This window comes from Bradysia coprophila, chromosome II, assembly GCF_014529535.1.
Source record: "Bradysia coprophila strain Holo2 chromosome II, BU_Bcop_v1, whole genome shotgun sequence".
Lineage (NCBI taxonomy): Eukaryota > Metazoa > Arthropoda > Insecta > Diptera > Sciaridae > Bradysia > Bradysia coprophila.
The window spans coordinates 3,008,330-3,030,459 of NC_050735.1; the positions used below are offsets into that span (position 1 = coordinate 3,008,330).

The 22,130-nt window shown below is 37.2% G+C and overlaps 2 protein-coding genes across 5 annotated transcripts; both read left to right on the forward strand.

Moving 5' to 3' along the window:
- Positions 1-371: 371 nt before the first annotated feature.
- Positions 372-3,017, forward strand: LOC119066827 (diacylglycerol kinase epsilon). The gene is made up of 8 exons (XM_037169490.1): positions 372-832; positions 894-1,155; positions 1,220-1,420; positions 1,497-1,551; positions 1,613-1,889; positions 1,958-2,167; positions 2,266-2,431; positions 2,498-3,017. Exons 1-8 carry the CDS (start codon positions 692-694, stop codon positions 2,761-2,763), a joined length of 1,578 nt encoding a protein of 525 aa, XP_037025385.1. The 5' UTR covers positions 372-691; the 3' UTR covers positions 2,764-3,017.
- Positions 3,018-6,777: 3,760 nt separating this feature from the next.
- On the forward strand, positions 6,778-18,585 carry LOC119066530 (zinc finger RNA-binding protein 2). 4 transcript variants are annotated; one of them, XM_037169056.1, is made up of 12 exons: positions 6,778-6,915; positions 7,136-7,275; positions 9,812-9,963; positions 10,178-10,322; positions 10,479-10,581; positions 10,642-11,921; positions 11,981-12,214; positions 16,834-16,937; positions 17,363-17,458; positions 17,666-17,911; positions 17,978-18,080; positions 18,153-18,585. In XM_037169056.1, exons 1-12 carry the CDS (start codon positions 6,866-6,868, stop codon positions 18,236-18,238), a joined length of 2,739 nt encoding a protein of 912 aa, XP_037024951.1. In that variant the 5' UTR covers positions 6,778-6,865; the 3' UTR covers positions 18,239-18,585. The 4 variants fall into 4 exon arrangements, with proteins under 4 accessions (XP_037024951.1, XP_037024968.1, XP_037024961.1 ...); XM_037169066.1 differs by having other exon boundaries at positions 6,800-6,909; positions 18,153-18,565; XM_037169073.1 differs by lacking the exons at positions 9,812-9,963; positions 10,178-10,322 and having other exon boundaries at positions 18,153-18,565.
- Positions 18,586-22,130: the final 3,545 nt, after the last annotated feature.

The following is a 22,130-nucleotide window of genomic DNA, read 5'->3' on the forward strand; positions in this document are numbered from 1 at the left end:
GTCAATCTACATGAAGTCAATCGGCCATATGGTTTGGAAGAAATGGTCGAAAAACTGAAAAGTCTCTAGAGAATACTACGGAAAATGCACTTCAATCAACGCACTTCAAGCATGAATAGGGTTGTAAAACCATTTCATACAAGTGCTTGAAACATCGAGTGGTCGAGAGATGAAACATGAAAATTATATGTTTTTTGGACACATGGGTAGCACGTAAAAGTTAAATATTGTTATCGTCGATTTACTTAATATCCACCTCCATGAGAGACGAATCTTCGTCGAAAGGAAGCTTCCATCATCATCTGAGCGTTTGAATCAATTGAAATTCTGTACTAGTTGATTTCCGTTTACTACTAAAACAACAGTGACAGTGACATTTCAACTATTTGACGTACAAAAGGGACATTGTTAGTTTTTCAAATCCATCAAAAGACCGTAAACATTAATTTTCAACAAAAATATTAACTCGTTTCGAGTATTGATCCCATAATCAACTGGATGCCGACTTACACTAAGTCAAGATGTTGAATTTGCATTAAATGCAGGTTCATATTTCATAGTTACTCTAATTGTCCAGAAAAACCAAAAACATTGTTTTGTCTGTGCTTCGTCGATTGTAAAATCAAAGAAATAATTATCGACAGGACTCGTCGGACTCGATAAATTTTCGCCAAACAGTTAACCCTCAACTATGCTGTTCGAAGTGTTCATCATCTGTACGACCGTATTTTCATTGTGGATAATCGGAAAATTGTTGGTTCTATTGGATGTTGTCTATGTGCCGAAAAAGAAGTGCGTCCATCTCTGGCGATCGGCGAAACATTTGAATCAGGTTTCCATCACTAAATCCTCTTAATTCGACCACAATTCACAAAAAAAGTTTAAATTTTAAGGCTGTCTACTGTTCCATTTGTGAAATAATGTTGACGTCCACCGGATTCTACTGTGAATCGTGTGGAGTCTGTGCCGATTCCCAGTGCATTCACTCAGCCGAGCTGGTACTGAAATGTAAAGAAAATTATACCCAATCATCGCCAACCGATAAAACCATTCGTGATCAGATGCATATGTGGATCAAAGGGAATCTAACACAAGTCTATGAATGTTGCGTGTGTCAAAGGGACATTGACTATCACGGTCGGCCAGGACTCTATGGTACAAAATGCTTGAACATTTAACATCATCGACAATTTTCCAATCATTTACGTCTATCGTATAGGGTATCGATGTTGTTGGTGTCAGCGTGGTGCTCATGTGAACTGTTTCGCAAAGGCGTCTGACGATAACGTCTGTGATTTCGGCAGCTATCGCAATCTAATAATTCCTCCGAATCATGTCTTCATGAAACGGCGACGTCTTCAACGCATCACAAGCATTGTAACACCCGATTGGCTTGACTGGAAGCCACTGATTGTCGTAGGTATGTCTGCTTTCCGCTAATCATCCAACCCCCGTTTCGGCCGAGCGCTAAATCTTTTTATAATTTTGAACAACAGCAAATTTGAAATCGGGCGACAGCACAGCCGCTGGTGTAATGGCAACGTTTCGAAGGTATTACATGTCCGACTAAAAACAATTTTCATTTCAAATGTGATTCGTTTAACTTTCGCAGTGTTCTAAATCCAATTCAAATCTTCGAATTGAGCACTTCCGGACCAGAGGACGCACTTCGTTTGATCAGCAAAATACGATCCGTACAATGTCGCATACTAGTAGCGGGTGGCGATGGAACAGTTGGATGGATACTGAACGAATTAGTTCGGAAAAATATCAAACCTTTGCCGGAAGTGTCCATAATGCCAATTGGAACGGGAAATGATTTGTCTCGGGTCCTTAATTGGGGCGGTGTACCGCCACAAGAGCTGAATCCAATGGAATTGTGTGAGAAGGTGAGTTTTCATCTTTTTGGGCCAGAGTGCAATTCCTTGGTTTCAATTCCGTTATCATTTCATGTTAGATCCAATCTGCTGAAATGGTTTATCTAGATCGTTGGCATATTGACATTGAAGGTCGTCGAAGCCGTAGATTGCATATGAATTGGTTGCCGCATCGAAAACTGCAAATGTATAACTACTTCAGCATTGGGGTCGATGCCCAGATTGCATTGAATTTCCATAAAGCCAGAGACAGTCCGTTTTACATTTTCAGTAGTCGGATTTTGAACAAGGTAAGCGCCAGCGATTGGCTTTTAAGTTATACGAGACGAGGGGTGTTCGCACTGCTGAGAAAAGATATTCAAACGAAATCATTAAAAATTCGTTTCAGATTCTGTACCTCGGCTTCGGAACGCAACAGGTTTTGGACCAGTACTGCGTTGGTCTTGAGAAGAAAATCATGCTGTACATCGACGAGAAAAACATCGAATTACCGGAACTACAGTCGGTTGTGGTCTTAAACATCGATTCATGGGGCGCCGGCGTGAAACTATGGCGTATGATAACAGTTTTCTCATTTGCTCCTTAAAACCTTAAAACCTCAATTAAAATCGATCTTTCAGAAATGAGCTCCGATGACAACGACACGCGATCACACAGCATCTCCGATGGTGTCATCGAAGTGATGGGCATCGTTTCTTCCTTTCATATGGCGCAGCTGCAAGTTGGTTTGAATAGACCAATACGACTGGGCCAAGGACGTAAAGTGCGAATAGTGATTAGGGAACCGTTTCCCGTGCAGGCGGACGGAGAGCCGTGGATACAAACGCCGTGCGAAGTGAATATTTCCTGTAATGGCCAGGTGAAAATGCTGAAATGTACGGCATGAACATTGTCATCCAAATAAGACATCACGAATTCCAAATTTAAGTTTAGCATTGGTGTATGTGGGAGGGTGCAGTGATGGGTGAATGGATATCTAATGAATCTCTGTATTTATGACTGTTTGATGTTTTATTTATTTAGAATTGTATTTCTAATAATTTATTTGTATGCGAGTGGCTTAGAGATGCTTTGTACACACTGAGGCACGTGTGGATCAACGAAAATAAATTTTTATTTTCAAAACTTATAATCCTAAAACGCAATTGTTTGATCACTATGGCTGTCGCAAAATAACAATCTCCAGACAATTAAGGTATTTAATTGTCTGGAGATTGTTATTTTGCCTTGAGGGATTATAGCCCTTGCCCTGCCTCTTGGCAAAATAAAAATCTCCAAACAAGGACGTAATGTACTATTACACATTGGTCAAACAACAATAATACTAAGACCGGTTGGCCCTTATCATTTCGTATAACAAATTTTCTTCATTGTAAGCGATTTTTGCATTAAACATCATCGAGTCACTTGTCAAGATCAATCAAAAAGAGTGAAATTTCAGCGGTTACGCTCCGAATTCCATAGGACCTGACTGCTTTATGCTCAAAACAAACGAGGCATTGGAAACGTGTTTTGGTCCTATTTTTCATGACGAAATTTTCGAAACTGTCACATGAAGTTAGAACTTTTTCTATTCAAAATCGCGACTGCTGCATCTGTCAATGAAAACTAGGATCAAAATACGTTTTCAATGCCCCGTTTGTTTTGAGCATTAATTCATTGATTCAGATTCAAGTGCCTAAGACACCTATTCAGGTATTGTCCTTAAAATTCGACGACATGAGTATCGACGACTTCCTGAAGAAACGGCGACTAGTCGTCCTTTTTTCAAGAACTCACCTTTTCTTCTGAAAGTCGTTGATTCTTCTTCAGTTTCTTAACTTTTTGTAAAACGAATATTCCTTTTACGAAAAGTTAAAACAGGAAAGAAGACTTTCTGACGAAACGATAAGTTCCTGAAAAAACGACGAAAAATTGCCGTGTCTTCAAGAAGTCGTCGAATTTTCATCAGGACAATTACTCAGGTTACCTGAGCCTGAACCCAGCATCAGAACACAAATTAACAAAAATAAAAAAAATCATCGTTGATTGCAGTATGAACTTTTATTATTTACAATGAATTTAAACTGAATTGAACCCACCCAACCAAATCAAATGCCGAAATTATCACAATCATTTCTTCTTCTTTCCTTCATCTTTCTTCAAATTCTTGACGAAGACCTCGGCATTTTCAATGTACTGCTTCAGTTCCTCTTCGCCATAATGAACGGCCACGTTGAACAGACCAGAGTCTATCATTGTATCAGCGCTGTGCAATTGTGCAGTGGAACCTCGCTGGGCGATTACGTTGGTCAAACGCTGTTTGAACATATCGAAATCTTTTTCGAGTGCATGTCTGTACGCGGCTGGAATTTGCTGTCTCATTTCAATAACTTCTTTTTGCAGGTCAACAACATCAACTTTGTTGTCTTGATCTGACGGCTCCATTTGATTTACTTTTGAAAATTTAGTTTTTTGTTCGCTACTGAATAATCGTTTGGATTTTATTTATTTTTAAATGAATGAACTGTCAGTATACTTTTTTCGCACTTAACGCACTCAACGCCTCTTTGAACTATTTTTTTTAGATATAAAACCAGCCAAAATGTGAACATACTCCGTTTTTTTGAAAATTAGCGGTAATTGAAAGGTATAGATCAAGTCCGAGTAACTGTAAATCCGAACACTGACAGCTACACCGTCATCCATAGAGAAACCTAACCTCAACTCTGTGAAAAAAAATTGTAATTTTTGAGCGTCCGTTTATTTTGTACTTGTCCGGATAAACGAAAACATTAAATTTAATGGATTTCCAATGTACAAAATGTGAAATTATAATTGTTGCTTGTGTGGCGTAAGTGTTTCAGCTCTTTGTTTTGCAAGAAAACAATGCAAACTTGAACAAAGTGCTCATTTTCACTGCACATACTTTCAGGTTAGGGTTTTCTGTGGATGGTTTTTGACATTTCGAATAACCTTGGACTTGATCTATTTAGGGTATATTTACCAAGGTTCTGAAAGAACAGGTTAAGACAACTCAGAGTTGACCACGAAGGCGGTGACACACAATTGCGTACACTATCTGTTTGTTAAATTTGGTGTCAGCCGCCTTCGTGGTTGTCTTAACCTGTTCTTTCAGAACTTTGATATTTACAACACAATAATGACTAGTACATACAGCAGATCATAAAACTGCCTTATATTGAGCTATTTTGGCATATAAAAACCAAAATCAAGTTAAATTTAAGTCAAGTTTGCCGAATGAATGAAAATAATCTAAGAAAGCTATGTTATATCAAATGGGACATAAGTCCCTAAGTAACGACTTTTAATCTAAAAATCCAGAAAATAACAACTATGTACACTGTCGACGGTAAATGGGCAAATTTTCGAATGAAAAGTACATCCTCCTATGTTTTTGAGACGAATAGCTTTAATGGCACTGACACACAATAGGCTACTTCGCCGAATTACACGCACTCACTAGCTCACTGAGTGAGTGCGGAGCAACAGAGATATATGAAAATATATGTCAAGCTGTTTCTTCGCACTCACGTAGTCAAATGGTTGTTTACCCCACGGCTAGAATATTTCCATACATTTTGACAGAAACGTCATGATATTGGCAATAAGTGAAAATCGATCCAACTTATTCAAAGAATGAGCTAGTAATGAAACTCGAATATTGTTGTTTGCGCCAGAGGGCCGATCTTAGTAATTGCGCCGGATGAATCAAAACATAGAGTCTATGAATCGAAACAACTGAATATTGCAGTTGGAATTGTTTTTGGTAAGAATTACCAACGATATTCGAAATAATATTTTGGTTCGTGAACGGATAATTTTGTTTAGTCATTTCAACATTGCTGAAGAGAAGGGAGGTAAGCGAAATTATACTCACACAACTACAAAACTCGTGTAAAGTTGCTGTCAACAATTCAGAAATATTGAAAATATAAAGAATGGTCGGTTGATTTCGGCCTTTTAAAATTCGTTTTTACCGTAAGATGGAACAGTCCTATAGATTGTGGATTTGAGCACTATTTCACAGGACTCTCAATGATTGACGCTGTCGGCAAGTCGGTCACTTCTGTCGGCTGCTAGGAATTTCGCGCCGCGTCATTCACAATAATTGACAGAATGACACATTTTGTATAAGGAAAATGTCACTTTTGGGGTTATTGTGAATGACGCGGCGCGAAATTCCTCAACACCCTTCTGTCACTTCATCGAACAATACTTTCATGGACAATGTGATCGAAAATTCATAACAAATACACTTAAAAAAATTTACTTATTATCACATTTTCGTTTTCAACAGATTCTACATAATTTCTAGATCCACAGATTTGACAGTCTTGATATTGAATGGTTTTTTGGTTTGTATCCCAGTAAACTGATCATTACATGTGTGCGACAAAAATTTCGACTGGGAAAAAATTCAAATATTTCATTCAATATAACAGCTGTCAGAATGTTTGGAACAAGAAATATCAGATCCTACATAAAACAAAAATGTGATAATACCTAATTTTTGATAGCTGTAATTCAATTTTAATTTTTGAATTTCGTATCTCAAAAGACCGACTCGAAGTTAGTGCCATCGCTGATTTTTGCGATAGCCAAGGTAACAATTTCCCCAATTTCCACAATCTATTGTATTTGTCAAATGTCTTACCAGCCTATGCCTCTTTAAAATTTTGTTGCTGATGCTTGATTGTGATAGCAAGATTCTTTAAGCACGCCATGGCTTTGTCGCATTATTGTAAATTATTTGATGCAACAAACTATTGCAGCCATGTAGTCCTGGCACGGTAATGTTTGTAGAAGCAATCAAGACAGGTGTATCATATCATGTTTGAATAGTCGCACCATTTTTATTTAGTAATGAAAGTTGAACGAGCTCGCAAAATGAAATGTCAAATGTCAAATTGTAGCCGGTAGATGTCACTGCTTCAATTCCCGGAAACATTCGTTCAGTCATTGTTTGATCGGGAGTAGAGTGAAAAATGTCTGCAAATAATTATTTCGGATTTACTCATGGCGGAACTCAGTACGGGTAATTAAGACTATTAAATTGTTACAGTCCACCAAACGGACAACGTTTTGCGATAAAAATCACATTCGACAAACTATTATTTTCTATAAAAATCTGAAACAAAATTTTTCTCAATATATTTCCCGGCTCCGAGGCCATAATGGCGTCGTTTTTCCATTAATCGATCAATATGTCTGTCTTGGAAAAAAGTTTGTAATTTTTTTTTTTCAAATAATTTTAGGGCAGCCACTGGAGCTGCATATCCGCCTGGACAGACTGGCTACGCTGTGGCACCTGCTGCTGCGGCCACATATACAACACCGAGACCAGGCTATGATCCGACCTATCATCAAGCTCCAGCTTCACAAGGCACTTATGCGAGTGAGTCTAGATTTTTCTTTATCCTCCATTGAATGTGTCCTTTTCATTGTGTCTGAAAACATTTTCTGCGATTGAATAAACATGACTTGACGCTTCTGTCAGTCTGGAATTGTGTCGACGAATCATTTAATTAACATAATGTGTCGCTCGTTTAAGGCTAATGATCCGATAATTTTTGTTGCTTCTTTTATCTTCGTTCAGTAATCGCTTTTGAAACACCTTTTCTAAATAACGCGAAAAGATGTTATGATTAACAACCACATTAATTTGTTGTTTACAATATGTTTGTTGGATGTGTGTTTTCAATGATGAAAAACATTTCTGTTGCGAACAGAAACCGAACGAACGTAGTGGTGATAGATAGATTCATAATGTCCTTTGACTGTAACTATCTTGGCTCGTTCAATGAAATCATAGTCATGAGTCATGAGTGATGATAATGAATAATGCCAATATTTTAGTCATTATCCAGGGCCGGCATTTATCGAAAAAGCCCTTCGGGCGATACATGAGTAAAATTTGTAAAATGTCCTTTATTGCACAAAATAGAAAGCCATTCGGGCATAGTTCGAACTGCCATGGGTCGGTTCGGACCTGTTAGTAGCGTCAGTATCCTAAGGGAATTACCGGCTGCTGTGTATTTTAAAATTGCTTATCTCCAATTGGTATTGATTCTTTGGTGATACTGCTACAACCGAAACAAGGGTTTTCTTCCGTCAAAACTTGATCAAAAGTCGGTTACGATTTTTAAGTTTTCGACCACATTAGCTAAACAATCAGTATGTACAATAAGATAGCTGTTTGTTCTGTTAGTGTTAGTCCGCAAAATATTTTCCAATAAATTTGAATCATTACACAAACACTATGAACTCGGACAACGGATGAGAAAAGTGAAATGTGTCTAATAAAATAACTAAGCACTGTTTCTATACATAGTTGTCTGATTTAACATGCTAATCACAGTGGCCGTAGTGTAGACGGCGCACACCGGATATGTGTATTATGCTGTTTAATATTGAGACTATTTGGTAAAATGTTTGTCGGTATCTGGATTAGGCAATTCAGGAATGAAGTTTCCGTTCCTTCTCATAGAAAAATTCCGAAGAATTTACTGGTTGGAAAATAATTAAATTAGATTCCGAAGAATTTATAAAACGACGACTAGTTAAATCTTCCACTTCGGCAGATCAATATGTTTGAGTCCAGATTAGCATCAAGACGAATATTATGAAGGTTAGCTCGCTTAGTATGTATTCATTACGTAGGTGGAAGGACGGGTTTTCAGGAAGTAAAATGCAAAGTATATAAACACTGAAGGTACCGCAGACCCTCAGGGAATTGCAATAAATACGGATCCCGACTTTCGGGTGAATATAAGTTTTATAATGTTGCATCTGTGATGTTTGGCGTAATAATGTTGTCAGAACTGCGTTGCTCAGTATAAGATTTTCTGTGTTAAGTATTGAGATGCAACCTAACAGTGTGAATTTTACTCGATTTTACTTGTGTCCAACGTTATGAAAATTATATTCACCCGAAAGTAGGGATCCGCGTGTTTTTGCGGATCTGCGGTACCTTCAGTGTATCAATGCATGTGTACCAACTTTTAAAAATAAAAAATAAAAATCCACTGCTGACCGGTGGCCTCGCCGGTGGCGACTCGCTTGACTAATAATACGAGAAATAATTCCTTACTCTATTGACCGGTAGTCACTTAACAGGCCGACCTGCTATAATTCAGGGCGAGATAGTCCTAATCCGTTCAAATTTTAGATATTGACCTTCAGAAACGGGCTGTTGGAAGCTCTGCTCAAGTCTGAAGATACACAATACACATTCATAATTGGAATCCTGATTCACTGAAAACACATGCATAGCTACTACAATTCGAATATTGAAGTCAAGTAGATTTTAAATAGAACTGAAACTCTGCATCTCTAAGCATTATGTTAAACAATTTCCTAATCACAACTAACTGTTAGCCTAATTGAATCCATTCACTTCTTTTGTGTCAACTCATCCGACATTTCATTTCATCAACATTCATTTATAAGCTTCTCGCTGTGAGTTCGTTGAATGCTAAGTGCATGCAAATTGTATTTGTTTTCATAAAATAAATAAATTCGTTGTAAAAAATATTTAGTTACTAGAGAGTTACTAGAGAGCTGGATGTGTGTCGGTTTCGAGGTCGGGTAAAAGATCACACGATTCCTTTACCCATCTCCGAGACGAGACGTTCATTAACAGCTCTTACTACTCCAATAATTGTATCACACTAAAGTCTGTGAAGTTCGATTTGCCCCGGACTAAATAAAACGCACTTTACAGCACCCAAGTGTATGAAATTATTGGGTAAGGAAAATGCAACTTTTTTCTAAATCAAACATCTTGTCAATACGAACAATTAACAGAAATGAAAATAATAAAAATAGAAAAAACAAATTTCAATAAAATATCACGCGTTCTGGTGCTGTGTCATTATTTGTTTTGGGGTTAAATTGGTATCAACCATTTCATAAGACAAATTAATTTGTAGGTGCTGGAACGGTAACGCCGGTAACATATGATTATGGTTATGGTCGTACAACTCAAACGTACGATGCAACCAAAACGTATTACCAACAAGCACCGACAACGGCTACATACGGAGCTGGCCAATCCTATGATGCCACACAAACGCAAGCAAAGGTCTCGTTCTATCTATTTTCGATTTTTTTTTGTTTTTTCGTTTATTCAGAAAAGATTTTTTTTTTTTTTGATTATTTGGTTTCAATTTACTTTTGGCTTGAACAAACATTCCAAATTCACAACAACGATCTTTTGTTATGTTAAAATTTTGTTGCATATCTGATATCGGTTATCGTAACCATTGTACTCATATTGGTTTGTGTGTTCGACTTAGGTTGCCGGCTATCAAACCGCCCAATATGTAGCTGCGCCCACAAGAAACACAAATGTTCAACCAGCCAAGCCAGCCACAACATTTAATAATCAGACCTATGTACCACAAACCCAAACCGTAACAAATGTGAATACAGCACCTAAACGTAAGATCTTACATTGATTTCGTTTAACTTTTCGATGGCAATATTTTCAATATTTTTGTTTTGTTTCGTCTCGTACATCTACCACAAATTCGCTTTAAGTGTCCCGTCGATTCATTTGATTAAACCGTTCCCGTTCGTGTACTATTTCCATTTCAGAAGCACCTGCAACGTCGAATACCTATTCGAATTATGATGCTGCTCTGTACAGTGCTGCTACTATGTACGTCGCCCAGCAGACAAACAAAAACACTCCTGGCGGGTTAGTTGTTTCTCGGCCTTAACTATCATCTCCAATGTCTTAATTTCCGCTCAATTTCAGACAAGCAAACACTTGGCAGTCATATAAGAAACCGGGGCTACATCCCGGTAACAATTCCAACAAAACCCGTATGAAGCCTCAACCGAAACCGCAACAATTGCATTATTGTGAAGTTTGCAAGATCAGCTGTGCTGGGCCACAAACATACCGCGAACACTTGGACGGACAAAAGCACAAGAAACGTGAGGCTAGTTTGAAATTGTCATCATCAGCCGCTGCTGCTGTTCAAAATAGTCGTGGGAATAATTTACATTGTGAACTGTGCGATGTTACCTGTACGGGAAATGATGCATATGCAGCCCATGTTCGTGGTTCCAAGCATCAGAAAGTGGTTAAACTTCATCAAAAATTGGGAAAACCAATACCTTCAACGGATCCATTGGCCAAGAAAACTGCGAAAATTAACTTTGTTCCGCCCGCTGACGGCAGTACGCCTAAAGAAGAAACTGCAACGGTTGATATAGCCGAGGAAGACACTCCATCTGAAGATATAAAGCCCGTTGGCTTAGAATATATCGAAGAAATCAAGGATGATGAGGGAAAGACGTTGAGCTTCAATTGCAAATTGTGTGAATGCAAGTTCAACGATCCAAATGCTAAGGAAATGCACATGAAAGGACGACGCCACCGTTTGCAATACAAGAAGAAAGTTCAACCCGATTTAGTTGTTGATTTCAAACCGAATCCCCGTCAAAGACGCATAGCTGAAGCGAAAGCACAACGGGCCGTTCTGCAAGCCGAATATTGGAACAGACAGCGCAATATGGGTGGCGAAGATGGTGAGGACGATCCAATGTATTGGGATGAACGACGACGCTTCGAAGACGAGTTTGACTATATGGGATGGGCTCGAGGTGGCGGTTTCGGCGGTCCACGTGGACCACATATGCGAGGTCCTCCACCGTTTTTCGGTATGTTGCCGGGACGTCGACCAGAAAGCTCTGACGATCGTCATGTTGTTGCAAAGCATGCAGAGATTTATCCGAAAGAGGAAGAGTTACAGACGATCCAACGAATTGTATCGCACGCCGAACGCGCTCTCAAATTTGTATCGGATGCTCTGACAGACAAAAATGTTGCGACCAATGGCAATGGTAATGGCGTCGAAGCCAAGACGGAAACTACTGGTAAAAAAGATGAAACTGCTACTGCTGAAAAAGATGCGGCCAAAGCCAAAGAGGATGGTCGCGACAATCAAATGTTCTCATTCCAAAAAGATGCTGAAGGTGGAGGTGTTCGTATTTTGAAAGGTGTCATGCGCGTTGGATTATTGGCTAAGGGTAAACTATTTGAATTTCCAATTTGTATGACCCATTTCAAGCCGACGCTTTGATTACAGGATTACTGCTACAAGGCGACAATTTGGTTGAATTGGTAGTGCTGTGTGCCGACAAGCCCACTCACACATTACTGAAACGCGTTGCCAAAGAGCTTCCCGTTCAACTGAATGTCGTGTCGGAAGAGCATAAATACACTGTTTCTCTAGCACCTACCGACGCCGCCGTTCTTGTAACCGATGGTACAGTTACAGTTAAAGTTTCTCTAACATCTCCGTTGTTACGCGAACCTCAAGGTATTTTTCAGTTATTTTTTATTGTTCTCGTTAAAATTGTTGTGTGGTGGGGACCCGATTCTCAATTTGGAAAATGTTCGACAACAATCGAAGATTCGTGACATCCAAAAATATGGATTTGATCGACAGGATGGTAGAACTGAACCGGTTCAAAGACATCTTTATGGCCATTATAAGATAAATGTTGGCCTCTCACAATTCACAATGGTCGATCATTCGCAGTTTGTTTCCAAGTGAGAAAAACGTATTGAGAATCGGTATCCCATCCGTAAACGATTATGAATCCAACTCGATTTCCAACTACCAGTTTCGTGTATCTTGTTTTCACAACATTTTTCGTTTGAATTTTTCAATTTTTACATAAAATTTGAGTCGGAACTTTTTTGAACCGCAAACTAACGGACAGAGGTAAAGAATGCAAATTTTTATCCAATTTTGGTCGAGAGTGTTTTTCGGATATTACTGTAGAGAAGCCTTATGTGGTGAGAAATTGGTGTTTCGAAATCGTGTGTCCAGGGACAATACATCTTTTTTTAAATTGAAAATGAAAACAAAATCGGAAATTGAATGGCCTATTTTATCAGTCACGAACTTGTAAAATATTACGCGCGAGTGTGTTTCCGTTTTTTTTTAAATCGTTTAATCTTTCCGTGATCGATTTTCGTTTGTCTATTGACCGAAGCAAACATTCCAAACTGTTGGCCGCGCTGTAGAACACATAAAATAGGCTATACGGTACCCTCTTTTGTTGTATCTATCCATCCCCCAATCAACAAATTAGACAGAGAGGAACAAAATATCTTTTGAGTGATGCAATAAATATTGGACACGATTTGATTTCATTTTTTTTTTTTTTGCTTAATTCACTCACCCAACTGAGAATAATTTTTTCTTTGAATTTTTCTTTTTAATTTTCTGATTTTAATTCGAGCAGCTTATCAATCAAAATGAATGATTAAAATGTGCGATTTGGTCAAAAATGTTAAACATTTAAAATGCGGTTTCATAATACTTTAATATATACAAATGAATGTCCAATACTTATTATTCGAATGGTTTGGTTGTACCAGCACAAAAAAAAAATCTTAACGAAAAGAAAAAAACAAATCAAAACAGAAGGGATAATTTGTTCTTTTAGTTTTGGACTGTAGCTATATCAAACGTTATCGTCTAGATGGTCTCCATTTTTTTTTTTTGCTGACAAAATGCTCCAATCTAGTAATTGATGAACGTTTGATGTAACTTCAATATGTAAATTTAAGTTTCCTCTAGGCAATATGTTGAACAATACACGGTACGATGACGCATTGTATTTTGTAGATTTTCTGAGGCGAGAAAATCTGCATAACTTTTAAAACTTTTAAGCAATGAATCATTGCCAATGATTCCGCCTAGAAATCCGAGTTTTTATTGCTTCTGCTTAAGCTGTCGTTTTAGAAGAACGCGATGCAAAAGTTTATTTTTTGAATGGAGCATACAAACCGTCAGCTTATTTTTCATGCGACAGATGGTATTTGAACGTCATTTAATTTATAATGCTAAATTTTCTAAGCTAAGTCTCTATCGCATTTTCTTTATTCTATCGAAAAACATAAAAATTTAATGGTTTGAGATGTTCCGCACTATGCTCGACGTGTGGTTTCGAAAATGTTGCATTGCGATGATATCTTTAGCTCTTGTGACACGTACAATAATTATTCGTTAAAATTCACTGGGGATTTTTTGGACAGTTTTAACAAGGCTACCCATATCGCCCTATAGATCATCTTCAAGGCCGTTCGAAATGCCATTTACGTAAACAAAATCTCACACAAATGAATTAATGAAGATGATCTACGGGGGTAGACTTGTCAAAATTCACTGATTAAAAAATATTTGCTGTACGCACCCTCACATAGCAATTTAAAGTCAACGACAAATTTCTTTCGTTTTCAGCTCTTTTCGCATTGTCATAAAATGGCAAATTTGCGATTGCCAGCAATTTTCTTTGATTCATTTCAATAGATCATCTTCAGATGTAACCTCACTTAAGTTTTGTTTCTTTGTGGCATTTCTTGGCCTGGATGGCATTTCAAACGGCCTTGAAGATGATCTATAGAGAAAATTTAGCAGCAACAAAACAAAAGAAATTTTTCGTTAACTTTACATTGCCATCTAAATCTGCAGTAACAGCTCCAGAATCCACTGTCTATTTTCGTTTTCTCGAATTTCTCGAATTTTCTTGAAAACCTTTTTCGACAAATTTGATACATTTTTCAAAAAATTCGAAAAAAAAACTTTTTTGCGAAAATAAACACTGCCAGTGCCTGATCATCAGAAAATATTTAAGAACAAACATGGATTTCGCATTGTAATATCTGTACGAATTTGTCTTTTTTTTATGGTCTCTGAGTTTAGGAGATATTGTTGAATTACTGATATTATGAACTCCATGGAATACGTTGATTACATCGTTCGAATCTCGAATTAATTTTCGCTTGAACATTCAACTGTGAATACTATTTCTCCAACTGAAGAGAAGTAATCGGTTAAATGAGTGGTTAGGAATGAGTTTTCGATAAAGTCAAAATTTTTAACAAACCAGAGATTTATCAAAAGCGGATCTTCGCTTATAGATTGTGTCGTTTTTGTTGTCTTTTACCACTGTAACAAGACAGAAAGTAGCGCTTTTGTCACCAAAACATCTTTTACTCAACAAAGCGAATACGAACAGAAAAAAATGGTTGATATGTCTACTGGTTCTGATATGGAGTTTTTATACGTCCGACAGACTAATAACTTACACGTTGTAAGTTAATTATTAATTGAAAAGAAAGTTTAATGCCCAACTGTTACACGATTCCACAGTCAACTTACCGTTACAATGTTCCATCAAATTAACTTACTGTAATTGAATTGATTATGTAATTCTACACCTGGAATCTTTTGTTATTTCCACTGGAAATTGTTTTTCTTACAAATTACAGCAGACCTGAGTATTGGAAATGTCTCTCTGCATTTCTGCGTAAAAATTCTCACCGACAATTCCCTAAATTGTCTTAATTTCACGGTACTAATTAGTGATGGATCAATGAATGGATTGTCAAATCAATCGCAAGAGCGTAGGTCCGAATAAATCATTAAACAGAAACTATTTCAGTTCCACTGTTAGATTTGATGCGTCATCGGTTATTGTTCAACAAATGCCTAATTATAATTCATTTAAGTAAGCACTACGTTTCATTATTCGTTCGAATCGATGGCATTCCCATGCGATACTTAAAGTTGTGTAAAACCAACTATAAATTGCATTGCAATACAACCGTGTTCCATTAAGATAATCAACATTTGAACCGTCCTAAAGGTATTTTGAAATCCGTTAAGGTGTTCTATCAAATCATAACGTTGATCTATCGAAATTGAACATCGAACAAGGGAATCTTATTTGCCGAAGCAGTAATTAAATCCTTTAATTTTACGAGTGAAGATTGGGAGATGAAGATGCTATTCGCAGGCGCCATCGAATATACCATATTACAAAATGCTATGTTTGGATGAGTAATTGCCTACGAATAGAATCTAGATTTAGGGCATCGGGGAATCTGGCACACGGTGCCAAAAGACCGTACTTTTAAACGACGTAAAAGGTGAACTCGCACACGCAAGTTCATTGCTGCAAATGCTTTTTAGCCATGTCATCGACTTAATGACTCCTTTTACAAAATTTTGGTATCGAAAAATCGTGTGCGAGTTCACCTTTTACGTAGTTGAAAAATGCGTTGTTTTAGCACCATGTGCCAAATTACCCCACGCCTGATTTAGAGAAGCTATTCACAGGCACTTAGGTATAACATTTCTATGGAATGGTGTAACTATGTGCTGGTGAAGTTACTTGCGAATAGAAACGTAAAATATTGTTTTGATTCAATGATAGATACTTAGCAGTAATCATAATGAAGAACTAGGATACACAGGAACTTTAGGCTACACTGAGCTTAAATTTCCTCTGTAGAATAAAAGGCAAAAAAAAATATTTACGAAAATCGCAGAACTGCAAAGCTATATATTGCAGCTCGATGGAAGCGATGCAAGTACGATAAGAAAGTGTTTTCCTAATCAGTCTAGTTAGTGAATAAATCTGATGAAGAAATTATTAATCAATAAAAATAAAAAAATTAAAAAACAAAAACCAACCATAAAAATATTGTAAGTGAAACAAAATAACAGTGCGGGTGAATCACAGGATTTTTGACCATAAATTTGCACATGTACTCATTGATTTTGGAAAAGCTGCTCTCGAATTTAAATAAAAAAACTTTTTTTTTTTGAGAAAAAAAAGACGTTTATGGTGTAGGGGATATGGACAACCGAATCTTAAATATTGATAAATCCTCCACGGTGTTAAAGGATTATGACGGTGCTCAACATAGGGACTTGCATTCTAAAAACCGACATTTTTCGTTGTTTTTACATTTTTATTTTGAATGAACCGAAGATAAACGAACAAAAAGTGAAGACCCAGGTCTTGAGAAATTGAAATTGGTAAAACAGTTGGAGAATTTATCAATTAAGAAAAACCAAAACAAAAGTCTGTTTTTCGTTTAATGGTCAAACACCCTGTCACTTACATCCCACTTTAGATTCAACCGCCACTGAACAACCGGTTCAAAAAAATGATGATCTACTACCGCGTGAACCCTGTCTACTGGCTCTTGCCGCCTTAAGGCATGCGAAATGGTTTCAGGTTTGTTTTTCTTTTTTTCTTTTTGTTTTTAGAAGAAGAAGAAAAAAAAATTTAAAATTTTTGAAGGAATGAGTAAACGTTTTGGTTCAAATCCACAAGTGTGTTCAGTTTTTAACATTAAGAATTTGTGGTATACAATTAAGTCAAGGTCCAGCTAATGTTTAAGTTTACTTTAAGCAGTGTATCGCGTTAACGTTGATATCGTTGTCATATTGGAATCAGAACACAGATTACATCCAGTCATGTGATTTATTTTGTTCGCTACAGTTCAATATAACAGCAATATCAACGATGACCCGTTAGTTTATATAAAATTTTGTAGAGAAAAATAATTTTAAGTTAAGTGATCAGCGTACACGACAGAGCTTATGCGTTCACAATTCAATTTTCAGTTTAATTAAAATTTTTCATCTCAATTTATTCAGGCTAGGGCAACTGGACTACAGTCATGCGTTATGATAATGCGTATTTTGCGGGACTTGTGCAAACGCAAGCCAACATGGACTCCACTAAGTCAATGGGTAAGTATATCGATTAACAAAAGAATATCATCACAAGATGTCTTCTGTCTAGTTAAGAGAGTTCCAGTTGAGCTGTTTTCACAACTGAACTCTTCTGACTATAACAACCGGGCCGAAGACATTTTTTATTGACTTAAATTGTCGGCATATAATACGTTCACTGACGTAAATCCTACCATTTCTAATAACTGTCATCCTTAAACATAGGCAATGGAGCTCTTGGTTGAAAAAATAATTTCATCGGCTGGCATGCCGCTCAGTCCAGGAGATTCACTTCGTCGTGTCATGGAGGGAATGTCCAGCAATTTGTTGATTAATGGACCGGGCATTTTGGATCCGTGTGAAAAGGAGCCACACGACGCAATAGCTGGATTGTCCAAACAGCAGCGCGAAGATTTGTGCGTCTCGTCACAGGAATGTCTACGGCTGATTGCATTTAGACAAATCTTCAAGGTGAGTGTCGCAGATTTGAACCGATTTGAGATGAAATGAAATTTATTGGTAAATGTGTGTGTGTAGGTATTGGGAATGGAACCATTGCCCGCCCCGAAATTCCAACAGCGACCATGGCGATTCGCTCGTAAGCGCCGGCGTTCAACGAACGAAGCCGGCGATAACGAAGGTAAGGGATTTGAAATATATTTGTTCACTGATGGACGATTGTGAAAAAAAAAATTGTTTGATGATGTTACAGGCGATGGTAAAATGGTTAAAAAGGAGGGTGATTTCAAAATGGATGTGGATGAAAATAAACCGGCAGTAGCTGCTACAAAGAAATAAATTTATAAATTTAGTGAGATAGTACACGCCATTCATACATTTGGTAAACATTTTGGCGTGAAAAACAAAACAAAAAAACTTATAATAAAACGCGTTACAAGTAAATTCATTTTATTTAGCCCGATTGATTTAATATCGGCAATTATGTGAAGAGGTTTTTTTTCGTGTTCTAATAATTGTATTATATAGAATTTTACTAAAGGGAATCATGAAAAATTGAGACATCCGTAAATGGTTTAGTACACACCCACACAAACACTTGTATGTTGAATTATATAAACAAAACAAAAATTACTTCTGAAAAATAAATCTTACACATTCAATGAATTTGAATTTAACCACTGCAATTGAGTATTTTGTCTTCGTTCACGCATTTCAGTACAGTCAAAGGCAGTCAATTTTCAGCATAAATTAGCTTCAGCTGATTTTCAGCTGATCCATACAAACAATCACAACCGTTTATACGTCTTTATACGGTTTTACCACTATCATGCGCGTGCGTGTAGCAGCTTCAACCGTATGAACAAGGAAAACCAGTTTTGATTGTGTGTGTGGATCAGTTGAAAAACAGCTGAAGCAAATTTATGCTGAAAATTGACTGCCTTTAACTGTATCCGCCTGCAAAACTTTTCCAAGGATTTTTTTTTCGGACATTCGAAACTACTTGAAAATGATGATTCTGTGCACAAAATGTCAGTTTTGTACAAAAAATGGTAAAATAACAGGAAATGATGATCTTTTCAGGTCCTGATGGATTATGGATTCTTTTGAAAAACAGTCTACCGAAATCGGAGACATTTTCGATTTTCCAGTGGACTTTTTTATATGTGTCTAGAAAGGTATTCGACCCTAGAAGCCAAAACCACTTTCAAAAAAATTCTTCGAAGCTTGTGTGGCTGCTGAAAGGTAATCAAAAACCGAAAACTTGCACTTTTCTTATAAAAATTTCTCCAGTTACACGAGCCATACAAGGTCATGTGGTGTGTCATTAGAAAGGTAATCACATGTATTATTGAGCCGTTGTTTGTTTAAAATTCATCCACACTGAAATATGTGAACTTAAAGTGTAAGAACCGAAGACTTACACTGTTCTTATAGAAGTACCTCGAGGTCATCGAGGTATCATTTGAAAGGTAATCTTATTTGGGCCACTAGGGTCTTATGTGGTTTGGATACATCTACGATGAAATAGAAGTTGAAATGTTTAAGTGTTCCATAATTCATCGCATATGCATCCAAACCCCATGAGACCCGAAAGTACATAAAATTACCTTTCCAATGACGTCCCACATGACCATGTACATTTCGTGTACCTCGAGAAACTTCTGTAAGAACAGTGTACGTTCTGTCTTTTTCGGTTGAAAACTTCAACTGGATATATTTAAACCCAATAAGTCCATATTCCGGCTCAATAATACATGTGATTACCTTTCTAATGACACCCCACACGACACTGCACAACTCGTGTAAATGGAGAAATGTTTGTAAGAAAAGTGTTTCGGCTTCGCCTCGGATTGACCAAAAAATTTCCATTTAGGCACATTTTAGAAAAAAAGCTATTGTGCACCAGACAACTGAAATACGACATATTTTGCCATGATTTTTTCATATGAAATGTCAGGTTTTCCCGAACGATATAATCGTGCAAATACGATTGGAACAAAAAAAAATATTTTTGTAAAAAAAATCGATTTTTCATACATTTTTCATAGTTGGGAACGGCTGTGACCCCTTAGGAAGTACATCTTGAGTGACCATTTATTGACTGCAACAAATGAACGGTGCGCATCTCTGCTCTACAATAGGCCCATATTCGGTGGAAGCAATTGAGTGTCTGTTCTCTTTATGAAGTCAAATAAATGAAGTTTCACCTACTACTAGGAGGAAAGCAACATTGTCAAGGCCAATGATCACACACTGAAAAATATGGTTCTTTCTATCTCGAGCTATAACCGAAAGACTGTTTTCATGACCCCTTGACATGCTATAACTTTTCACGTGTTCGGATCCGGTTCGGCGAACCATTGTATTTATACGAGAATTATGAGTTCCTGTGAACTGTGAACTCTGGTGTAAAATCAACAAATTTTAATTTTTATTAAGTGAAACATACTAGACATCAAAATCTGAAATGAAGGAATTGTATTTATTTTCACCAGAATTGGTTCAAGTTGTGGCGATATCACTCTTAATCGACTGAATCGTGAATTCTCTCTCTTTAAGGAGTTAGTTCCTGACATAGGAAATCATACCTCTATTGGATCCCTTATTTCTTTCGACGTCTCTAATTCAACTGCCAATGCTATAATAGAAAGTTCGCATGCATGAGTGGTGGTCTAATTAGAGTACGGAAATTGTACAGTGTACCAAACAAGTTTTGGTCTGCAACTGGGACGAAAAGTTAACACGTCGTGTTCAAGTCTGATTTTTGTTGGTCTGACTCGAAATCCTTTTAGCATAAGTCAGAACCAACGTTTTTCCTAAGCGATGATTGCAATTTTAACACTAGTTAGGACTAGTCGCTCAATCCGGAATAGTCGAGAATACAATTTTCGCTTTTACTCCAGCACAGTTTCCCATTGTCATTGTCGCATACACATTTGCAAATTTTAAATTTTGGTAAGGGTACAACAGCATTTTTTGTCTCACTCAATTGCATCAACAACTCTCTCGCTTTCGGATCAACTCGTGCGAACTTCTTTAGTTTCTAAGAATGACAAACGTAATTTGTTACAGTGATCTTTGAGCGACTAAATATGGTCCATAAATCGTGAAACTTCCAACCAATTTCATTAAAAATAGTTTTGACGAAATGACAAAAACATTGCAGTTGCTAGGCGTGAGCATCGAGAAAATTTAGGGTAGATAAGCGAACACAAAGAACGATTGTGCGGAAAGAATGTATGAATGTGTGTACGTACACCCTAACTTGTTCTTAGAAAGCAAAACGTCATGTCCCTTTCCTTTTTTATTAGCCCCGTACGAAGTACGAAGGGGCTTATAGGATTACGATGCCGTGTGTAATTGATGGAATTCGAAGCAGACGGTAAGGGCAAAGTGTTTGCCTATGTTCATAGATGACGAATCCGCAATAAAAATTTGGGCCGTCTGTCCGTCACGTCGATATCTTGAGTAAATCAAATCCGATTTCAAAAAAAAAAATTTCCTGAAAGATAGTCAAAATAGTGAGGCTAAGTTCGAAGATGGGCATATTGGGGTCGGCCCTTCGTGAGTTAGGGCCACCTAAGTGATTTAAGGTCTTTTGGTGATATTTATGGCAAAATAAACGATGGAAATGTAAATGACACGGCAAATGATAGGTACCAATCCAGGAAAAAAAAGTTTTTTAAAATCGGGTGAGTGGACCGTGAGTTAGGGCCTTAGAAGTGAAAAGCTACTAGGGCCCTATGCGTATTTTACATAGAACTCAAGTAAATTTCATTCGTTTTTCGTAATTTTTGTGTCATTTGGAAGGTAATCAAAGGCCGAATAGAATGTTGTTGAAAAAAAAATGAAATTTGGGTCCTCGGACTAAGACCGCTACTAGGGCCCTATGCGTATTTTACATACAACTCGAGTAAATTTCATCCGTTTTTCGTAATCTTTGTTTCATTTGAAAGATAATCGAACACCGAATAGAATGTTGTTGAAAAAAAAATTAAATTTGGGTCCTTGGACTAAGTAGCGACTAGGGCCCTATGTGTATTTTACATATAACTCGAGCAAATTTCATCCGTTTTTCGTAATTTTTGTTTCATTTGGAAGGTAATCAAAGGCCGAATAGAATGTAGTTGAAAAAAAAATTAAATTTGGATCCTCGGTCTGAGGCCGATACTAGGCCCTATGTGTATTTATACTCAATAAATTAAAATTTTAGGGCTATTTGAAATTT